The 10,669-nt window shown below is 32.2% G+C and overlaps 1 protein-coding gene across 1 annotated transcript; it reads left to right on the top strand.

Moving 5' to 3' along the window:
- The first annotated feature begins 356 nt into the window (after positions 1-356).
- LOC107433453 (uncharacterized) lies at positions 357-1,327 on the top strand. Its single transcript, XM_060818908.1, has 2 exons — positions 357-451; positions 616-1,327. Exons 1-2 carry the CDS (start codon positions 357-359, stop codon positions 1,325-1,327), a joined length of 807 nt encoding a protein of 268 aa, XP_060674891.1.
- The last annotated feature ends 9,342 nt before the right edge of the window (positions 1,328-10,669 follow it).

Genomic DNA, 10,669 nt, shown 5'->3' with positions numbered 1-10,669 from the left:
AGACAATGCCTACCAACTTAAGCTCCCTTCACATCTAAAGATTTCCAATACATTCAACGTTGCTGATCTTTTTGAATACCACCCCCCTGATGTTGCTGACTTATCTTCCTTGCTCGTGGTCGAGCCTTCTTCAAGTGTGGGTGAATGATGCAGCAGCTGCAATATTTTAGTTTCTGTCTAAACGCAGCGTTTTATTTCCTTTTACTTCCCTTGCTGATATGGCCTGTTTTGTTATTTTAATTGCTGAGGTGGCTTCATGCCTTTTGTTTTTTTACCTTCACCCTGCGTGGTGACAAAGAGGAATATAAAAGTAGTTGTAAAAAACACAGATTGGCTAATTTCTGAAATAGACTGAAATGCTTGTTTTCTCTCATTTTGTTTTTGTGACTCATACTGGAATTGGACCAGAGTTGGATCTGGACAGGAATGAGAGCCTGAGATCTGCTCCTTGGTAATTCCCTCTAGGATTTTCTGCATCAACTTCATCCTCAAAAAACACCCAGAAAGTCAAGGGAATATGAATATCCCTCCTTATCTATCAAAACAATGGAAGGAAGGTGAATCCCATGATTTCTTTATTAGGATTACATGTGAATTCTTCATTGATTATTACAGGAATGGAAAAGCTACAATAAAGAAGCCAGGAGAAGTGGAATTGCAACAGTTGAACGAAATCAAACATTTCACTGATTTGGTCAGACAGTTCATGTGTCCAGATAGTGGGTATCCTCGAGGTCCACATGTCAAAACCAAATGTCTATACACTGCAAAACAACTGGATAGAGCAGGGGTGAACTTTGTGCCGAGTGAAGACCATTCCTTAGCTGACATACACAGAACAAAGGTTACATACAACTGTTTCTGTATAGGTTGGAAGTATTTGAAACTGAAGGTTCCTAAACTCAAGATAGAAGACGACACAGAATGCCTTATGAGAAACGTTATGGCTTTGGAGCAGTGTCTTTATCCATGTGAGGCTCACATATGCAATTATATTTCGCTGCTGGATCAACTTATCAACACTGCTGAAGATGTGGAATTACTGGTTGAGAAGGATGTCGTTCAGAACTTTCTAGGCAGCAATGATGCAGTTGCCAATTTGTTTAACAAAATCTGTGACCAAATTGCAGAAACATCTTTCTGCTATGGAACCCTCTGTGAAGATCTTAATGACCACTATAACAATCCATGGAACGTTGCAAAAGCAACCCTTAAAAGCGTCTACTTTAAGGATATTTGGACTGGGAGTTCCTCTATCGTTGCGTTTTTTGTCCTTGTATTCTCAATTGTCTCGGTCATTGCAACCATCAAGGATTTGTTCTTCTAATTTGAAATAAAAACTTAGCATCGTAGGATATCCAAATGTGATCGGAAAAATCCTGATGAATGAAAATGATAATTAGCTAAACGCAATCTATGTGAGAATAAAATACGGTTTCTTAATACAAACAATTGCGTTTGTTCCAGTAGTAATGTGAATGATTTGTCAATTAAGAAATTTTTTTTTTTTTTTAAATGATCTTGACTTAACAATTCCAAAAAGATTGTGGTGTATATAGTTGATGTACCCAAAGTTAGGACTTTGGACTGGTTCGCCTTAAACCCACTGTCTGTGTACGGCCCAAAAGAGAAGCCCGTTTCTGTTCTCAGACTGCCTCAAAGTAAGAAAGTGTAGGACAGAAGACAAACACAGATCAAAGGGAGGTCATCAGAGAAATTGAGAATGAATGAGATGGTGGAGGAAGAGGTAGTGGACGACAAGGAAGGCGTTGTCGTTGTCGTTGTTGGTGCTAGGAAACATGGGAGCCAGCCCAGTTGTGATGGGCCATAGTGTCTTTCAGAAGAGGTTATGAAGGGCACTCAGACCTCAGCCCTTCAAAGCCTTCGCTCTTGTCGCCCTCTTCGTCGGCTAAATGTTATTTGAAGAAAACCGAGCTTCCTCTATGGAAACTACCATTTAAAGTAAAATTATAACTGTCAATTTATGGAAAGTTGCCAAGACAACTAGTGTAGAAGTAATTCTACACTATTAAATCTACATTAGTTGACAAGGCAACTAGTTCAACTAGTATTGTTGCACGATTAATTCTACATCTATTAAATTTGTTAACTAAAATTTTGATAAACCATAAATTAGCATTATACTAATAGTTTTTCCTTATATAATTGTAAAAAATAAATAATTTATTAACCATGCATATATTATTATATTATTATTTATTAAAATTTTGATAAATATAACATTGCTTATTGTTGCATATTAAAATATAAATATATATATATATATGTATGTATAGATATAATATAAATGAAAATGTTCAATAAAAAAATGGTAAATATTAACTTTTACAGGGCAAATTTTAAAATACAAAAAAAAAAAAAAATGAAGGAAAATAGGCCATAACCAACCCATAATATCCGGTTGTCAATTGAAAAAAAAAAAAAGCAATGGTAACGTTTCCGGCTGAGCAAGGAAGTACGATCCCTGTCTCATTCTTGATGAATTTTCTTTAGAGGAGCTGTCTCCTTTCTTTTGACCACAAAAAAAAAAAAAAAAAAAAAAAAAAAAAGAGAAAAGATGCCTTCTGTCTTGTTCCCTCATGTATCTGTTGAGAGGGCGATGTCTGTCCTTTGCGCAAATCAGGTGATCCTTCAAATTCACATATACTATGAATACATATGTGACGATCTTTTTTTTCGTTTGAGAGAAAATATATATATATATATATATATATATGACCATCTTTTTTTATGATGTAGTGTCATATTTTGATTCGTACCAACTGATATTTAATATAATTATAATTCCACCAAACTCTCTTATATTATTGTGGCAAAAATAAATAAAACGAGGCCAATCTTCTGTTTTTATAAGATCTGTTAAATAGTATAACTAAACCAAAAAAAAAAAAAACATTGGAAAACAATCCATATCAATAATAAAAACAATTATTATCAAGAATATATAATTAAAGCAAAAAAAAAAAAAAGAAAGAAAAAATATGTATACACATCAATATTACATAAAACTATTAGAGATAGACATCTATATTATATAAGGCAATAAATCCTTCCAATTTTGTGCTGATTTAAAAAATAATAATAATAATCTTTTTGCATGGGTGTTAAAGGACATTTTTCATTCTTTCCCACTTTGTAATCTATGTACCTATGGCAGATGCTCTAATTAAGGACTATCGAATAATTCTTTTTTAATTAATATTTGTTTATTTCTTTTATTTATTCCACGAAAAAGAAGGACTGATTTTTTCCCAAAAAAAAAAAAAAAAAAAAAGAAGAGAAACACAGAAAATTGAAAAGGATTTTAAAGTCACAAAAATCCCTGCACAGTGTAGAAAATGTAGTAGTTGTAGTGTGTGTGTGTGAGTGTGTGTGTGTGTATATATATATATATATTTTTATCCTGTTACATATTTGGAGTGGGTACTTTTTTCTTTTTCGCATTCATTATCTAGTTAGGAGACAGTACTTGTAACTCAATATATTGCGTTAAGTCTATGGGGGAAAAAAGAGTCCTTCGGGATAGCCAGTGGCAAAGAAATAATTATAAATATTAACTTTTAAAGAGCAAGTAATAAAAATTAATAACATAAACAAACAAAATTTGATGGGCCACCGTGATAACCGGTTGGCAATTAAAAAAAAAAAAAAAAAAAACAACAACAACAACAACAGTAAGGTTGCCGGCACAGCAAGGAAGTGCGATCCCTCATATTATATGTCAATTTGAAGAATTACCTGATTTACACAAAGGACTGGACATCATCCTTCCCAATGGATAAATCAGCAAACAACATAGGAGGCAGTTTTCTTTTCTTTTTTTTTCTTTTTTTCTTTGGTCAAAAGGGAGGAAGCAGATCCTCTTCAGAAAATTCATCAACAAGGCACAGCAAGGAATTATAAGTGTTTCCTTACATATATAATTTTATTTTTGTTTTCTTAAATTTTGATATGGAGAAACGCATAATATGTAGAAGGTATAGTAAACTAATTTTTTAAGGCTAAATGGCATATTTTGAGAAGTGGTTATGATCTAGGCTTATTTAATGGTAGCTCCAATCCCAAAAGATATATATATCATGCTTGGTTAATATTTTCCATCATTTCTAAGTTATTTTAGTCTGTTTAGTTGGCAATAGTGTGACTTGAATTTAAATTTTCAGAATTTTAATTTTGACACCCTATTAAATTATCATTTGATTCTAAAAATTGAAACTATTAAAATATGATTTATTATATATATTAAATTTTGTTAATTCTAGACAATTTGTATAATTCTAATGTTATATTTAAAAAATAAAAAATAATTGTTTTCTTCATTTTCTTTTTTTTGCGAACACTTAATACATACCGTGCCACATCAATGTCATATATCATAAAGTAATCTATCCAGCCCACCAAAGGTAAAATTTTAAGCAAATCATTATTAGTTTATAAAAGAAAAAAAAAAGAAATTTTCTTACAAGGTGGGACAATGCAATTTGCAATATATGCGCTCTCTCTCTCTCTCTCTCTCTCTCTCTCTCTCTCTCTCTCTCTCTCTCTCTCTCTCTCTCTCTCTCTCTCTCTCTCTCTCTCTCTCTCTCTCTCTCTCTCTCTATATATATATATATATATATATATATATATATATATATATATATTTGTAGACCATTAAAGATGATAATTTAGTGAAAAGAAATTGATTTACTTTCGTATTTCGGAATTTGAAAATTTAAATTTAAATTTTGACAAATTTCATTATTATATTAAATAATTTCATATCATTAATCTACATGAAACAGAATTTCCATTTTATGACTACAATATTATCATGAGATATATTTTTTTATTACCAATATATATATATATATGTATTTTGTCTATATATATATATATATATGTATATTTGTTGACAAAAGTTAAATTATGTTGATTGCCAATCCCATATGTAATTCTATTGGTTGGGGCTACTAGCGTGGTATGCTAGTGTAGTAAATAATTTCTCCTTATGGAGGGTGTAGACCCTTGAAAGCTGCTGTCTGCCTGTCTTATGCCTTTTCGTCCCTATATATAGCTTCCCATTCTTGTCACCACTTCATCACACACTCGTGACTTGCGGCATCAAGGGACTCTGACAAGTTTTTTATCCAACGTCGGTCAGTCGTCTTATCATTTTTGTGCCATAAATTTCTGTCTGTTTTTCTTTTTAATTTTATTTTTTTTAAATAGTATTAGTATCCTACATGGCTTCGATGGATGGATTAATACTTTATTATTTTAGGTAGAAAAACTAAGCTATATACCATTTTGTCTCCATTTACACAAAAATTTACTTTGTTCATATAGAAGGTTAAAATGTCGAACAAAAATTTAAATTTTTAATTGTTTGTAATCTTAAATTTCTCTATTTTAGCAATGCTAATTGATAAGTCAACCATAAATGGTACATTATTAATGCAAAATTATTTGTGTTAAATCCCTCTTATAAAATTGAGAGAAGAAATTTCACTTTATTAACAGTAAAGGAGCTCGTTCTCTCTATATCATTGCTTATAAACCATTTTACTATTTCTACTGTTTTCAAACCTGTGAAGAATTTTTTTTTTTTTTTTTTTGGGGGGGCGCAAGGAAAATACATATTCATTGTTTTAGTTGCAGAAATATTAGATGGCCGTTTTTGGTATAATCGTGGTGAACCAAAGTGGTTATTTAACTGTGATAGGATATATATGAATTTGTGACAGAACTAAGAAAAAAATTAAAGGAACGAGAGTCACATGGTTCAATTTTCATTTCACCCTTTTCCTAATGTATCTAATTCCAACTAAGCCAATTTTCTGAAAGTTGAAAATATATATAGATTAAGCAAAAATCCTTTAGGCGTGTGAAGACAGAGACCACACCAGTCAGGTCATGACTCTCTGCAATTTGTGGGCACAGATTCTCATCTTTATTTATTTTTCTTAATTTGCAGGTAAATAAATTCATAAAAAAGAAAATGGGAACAAACTCATGCTTTTAATTTAATTCCTTCAATTGTATCGAATAACTGTGTTTTTTTTTTTTTTTTAATGAATTGTATAAAAAATGTGGGGACAGAAATGGAAGAAGACTTTTGGTAAAAAAGCATAAAGTAATATGATTTCAAAGGTATTTTTGTCTAAAAAATTTATTTCTATCAATGATTTATATATATATATATATATGTTTATTTATTTATCAAATATCAATGATTCAGATGTTCATTTCAATGTTTAACTATAAGTTTGATTACATTCCATCCTTTTTTTTATTCCACTCTTTTCCTTTCCATTCCATTAATGAATCCTGCAAATAAACACCACCTTATATTCTTCTAATTTTCAGAAATCATGAACAATAATAGATCATCTTTATAAAAATAAATAAATAAATAAATAATAACTGTAATTTTTTTTGTTGAAGTTCTACCTTCATATATCTAGCATATGGTATCCCCTAATTAATTTACGTTGCTTGTTGTCATTTATGGACTTGTTGAAGCTGGGGAAAGGGAAATATGGAAGAAGAGAAGGTTTTAAAAGACTTCCCTGACAAGCAGATAACAATCGACATTAATCCAGAGGAATTGGAACGTGCAAGGTTGTCCCCTGATAGGCTTCCCATCACGAAGAGTCCAGAGATATTGGAACCGGAACATCACATTGACAAAGATCTGCGTGCAGCGCTGCAAGGTAGGTGTAGAGCGGTGCCCTCTGTTACATATAGGTCTGAGGAATCGGAAGCTGACGGGGAAGATCCGAGTGATTGGATCATCTACAAGGTTCCCAATAAGCTCCGGAAGATACGTCCAGCAGCTTACACTCCCCAACTAGTTTCAATTGGGCCTTTTCACCATGGCGTATCAAACTTAAAGGCCATGGAACATTATAAAGCCAAGTACATGGAAAAATTCCTGAGACGGTCCATCTGTAATCATATTAACGAGGAGGATTTAATCCACGAGATCATGAACACGAAAGAAGATGGGAAACTTGTGGAAAAAGCCGAGCGTAGCTATAAAGAAGAGACCTTTGAGCCTGAGAATAAGAAAAAGTACAGGACGGACTCGAAAAGGTACTGGGAGGACCCCAAAAACATTTTACGAGATGCCTGCTTCATCCTTGAGCTCTTCCTTAGAAACCACGAAAATCCATTTTCGCCTCCCGATGAAGAAGATAAGAAAAAGAAGCAGCTGCCTGATGAAGAAACCAAAGATTGTGCCTGCTTTATCTTTGAGCCCTTCTTTAGAAACCACCAAACTCAAACTCGACCTCCCGATAAAGAAGACGAGAAATATTCAGGGGAATACATATTAAGTCCATGGGTCAAGGCATCCATAGAACAGGACTTGATATTGCTGGAAAATCAGCTTCCCTTTTTTGTTCTCACTCGCCTGTTCAACTTCATCTTCAATCATCCGTCGATAAATATTAATAATATCCCTGATTGTCCACCAGAGCTAAAGAATAATGAAGGTGATCAACTTGTCGATTTCTTAATACTAATTACCTGTGAATTCTTCAATGATTATTACAGTTATCGAAAATCTTGCACCGAGGAGAATTCCAAAAATAAACCTTTCTCCGAGTACTCCGGGGAGGAAAAGAAACAATTGGTGAGCGAAATGAAACCTATCAAACATCTCACTGATTTGGTTAGAAAGTTTATGTATGACAAAACAGATGAGTTTCCCAAGAGTTCTTATGGTTTGACCCGCTGTCTCTATTCGGCAAAGCAACTGGATGATGCGGGGGTGGCGTTTGGGCGTCCTAAAGATGCTACATATTTAACTCACATAAAGATTTGGCCTGATGTTAAGGACAATGATAAGTGCTACTGGTGGAATTGCCGCGATCGCTGTTGGTGGAATGGCCGCGGTTGCTGTTGGTTAAATGGGTGCTGTGGGATTAATTGTTTGGAATTGAAAATCCCTCAATTGAAGGTAGATAACAACACCGACTGCATTTTCAGAAACATCATGGCGTTGGAGCAGTTTGTTTATCCAGATAAGCCTCGTATCTGCAATTATATTTTTCTGCTGGATCAACTCATCGACACCGTTGAAGATGTGGTTTTTCTGATTGACAAGGAAATCATTGAGAACTGGCTTGGCAGTAACAGGGCAGTGGCTGCCTTGGTTAACAAACTCTGCGACCAAATTGTTACCCCGCGTTTCCTCTATACTGATATCTGCGACAAACTTAACAAGCATCACAACAAAAAATTGAATGTTGCCAGGTCAACTCTCAAGAGGGTTTACTTCAAGGATATTTGGACTGGCAGTTCCACTGTCGTAGGGCTTGTTTTCCTTGTGTTCTCCCTCTTCTCTACCTATTCTACCATCAAGGATCTCTTCTTTGTATGAGGGAAACTATGTCAATTAGCTACCTACATAAAATATCAAGTGTGGTTCCTTACTAAGTTTTTATTTCTTTTTAATTTTGTCCAGATGTACGTTGCAAGTTTTGTTGATCTTGTAATTATCACTATTTATGTTGTTGAACCCAAAATAAATTATATAAATAAATTGTTTTTTATTTTCAATTTGCATCATATAAAAGGCTTGGGGAAAAAAGAAAGGGTTGGTTGAATATTCACTGAAAAAAAAAAAAAAGTGTAAATTTTTTAATTTATTTTTAATTCAAGCTAAAGAAAAGAGCCACACATGTGAAATTAAAAATAATTTTTAGAAAACTTAATTATACTAATAAGGGATCTGAAATTTATATATTGAAAATTAAAATATTATTATTTTTCCCTACAAGTTTACAGAAAGTAGCTGACAATAAGTTTGTATGATTTAAGGGGGAAAAAAAAATTTCCATCCCCGACATTTTATCACTCTAAAATCCAGAGGCAATCAAACGTTTTGTTTAGTAATTTATGGCAACTGCAATGAGATTTAAAAATTGCCATTTTCATTCTTGGGGGCACAATAAAAGTTACTATTTTTTCGGGGTAATGATTTGAATTGAAATCCCCTCACCCTTATTATCAAAAAAAAAAAAAAATCCATTTTAACTGTATACTATTACAGATACAACAAAGTAGCGAACCCTTAAAAATGTGTAATTTTGGGATAGTATTTCTAAGTATCGTGGCACTTTTTTTAGTATCATTGTTCTTAGTTGTTTTGGTCATTGTAAGCATCAAGGATATGTCTTCTAATTAAATAACATTTGCCAATTTAATATCTTGAAATTATCCATCTCCTTTTTTGCCAACCTAACAGAGTAGGATAAATGACGAACATTACACGCCGCACCCCCTTAACAAAAATTCAACTCTATGAGTATCGACTAAGTGTCTTATAGTGCCAAAACGGTATTAAAAATTCTCAATCATTATTTATGTGCTTTATTTTGTTATCTCTCTAGCTATTGTTTTTTCATACCGCATTACCGCTACCGTCATCAAGTTTGGAAGGGATAAATATGTAAAATACAAACCACCTCGCAATCTTGTGTAAGTGTCTTGTTGGCTTGGGACTTGGGAGTTCACCAAATATATAACGAGTTTACACTGTTGTTGTTAGATACTGCTAATTTTATTTCTAAGTTAGTTTTAGAAACCGAAACTTTTACCCAAAATATTTACCCAAAAAAAAAAGTCTGTTTTAGGAAGTCGGTTTTATAAATATAACTTATATAATCATTTTAAAAGAAAATAAATAGTATGTGAGTAGAAAGAAATTGAATTATAAAACAACAAAATAAAAATGAAACTGAAAGATAAAATTTTAAGAATCTAAAAATTGTATTTTTAGGGGGAAAAAAAATCTGGTATAGAACGAAGGTGGCATGCAGAAACAAAAAAGGAAAAAATTAAGAACACACGGCCATACTAACTTTTCTTTCCTACCGATAGCATCTCCGCCTCAAGTTCATGTACGCAGCCTCCCAATAAAAAATAAAAATAAAACAAAAAACGCAAAAAAGAAAAATAACAACTTCCATTTCCAACTTTTTACGAACACATAAAAACGTTTTTTGTTTTCAAAAAAAAAAAAAAAAACAAAAAGCGAAATAGAAAAGGAGGTGTTATTTGATAGTATGATTACTTTTAATTTTTCTCTATTTAACAGTATATAATTAGCTTATATAAAATGTTATTTAAGGATAGTTATCGTTTTGTTAAATATATTAAACAAATAAGAACTGAAAAAAAAATAAAAAAAAAATATTAAATGCCAATACAATTTAAAATTATATTCAATTATATATATATATATATATATTAACTTTATAACTAACTTAAATCATAAATGCCTAATATACTTTAGCAACAGCTAACAACGTTTAGACATAGTAAAAGATAAAAACCGAAACTAAAAATCAACGCATACTATGTATCTAAGAAAAACAAACCACAAACAAAAGACGGACTCTAGTAACAAATGGGCCGGGACTCCAATAACAAACGGGCCCTATTAACAAAGAGATTAAGATTTTAGTTGCAGATGAAGAGAAGTTATGCGGTGACAATCTTACTAACTTTTATTTGGATAACATATAATGATATAAGTTATATCACGCAAACAAAAAAAAAAAAAAGATCGATCTGATCACTACATTGACCTTGCAAATGTAAATGCAAGTTTTTATTTTACTCATTTTTGTATTATTCCTCGTAAATCATCATATCG

The sequence above is a fragment of the Ziziphus jujuba genome, chromosome 7 (genome assembly GCF_031755915.1).
Source record: "Ziziphus jujuba cultivar Dongzao chromosome 7, ASM3175591v1".
In the NCBI taxonomy this organism is placed as follows: domain Eukaryota; kingdom Viridiplantae; phylum Streptophyta; class Magnoliopsida; order Rosales; family Rhamnaceae; genus Ziziphus; species Ziziphus jujuba.
Note: the sequence above shows the minus strand (reverse complement) of the source record. Positions and strands in the feature narration are given on the sequence as shown.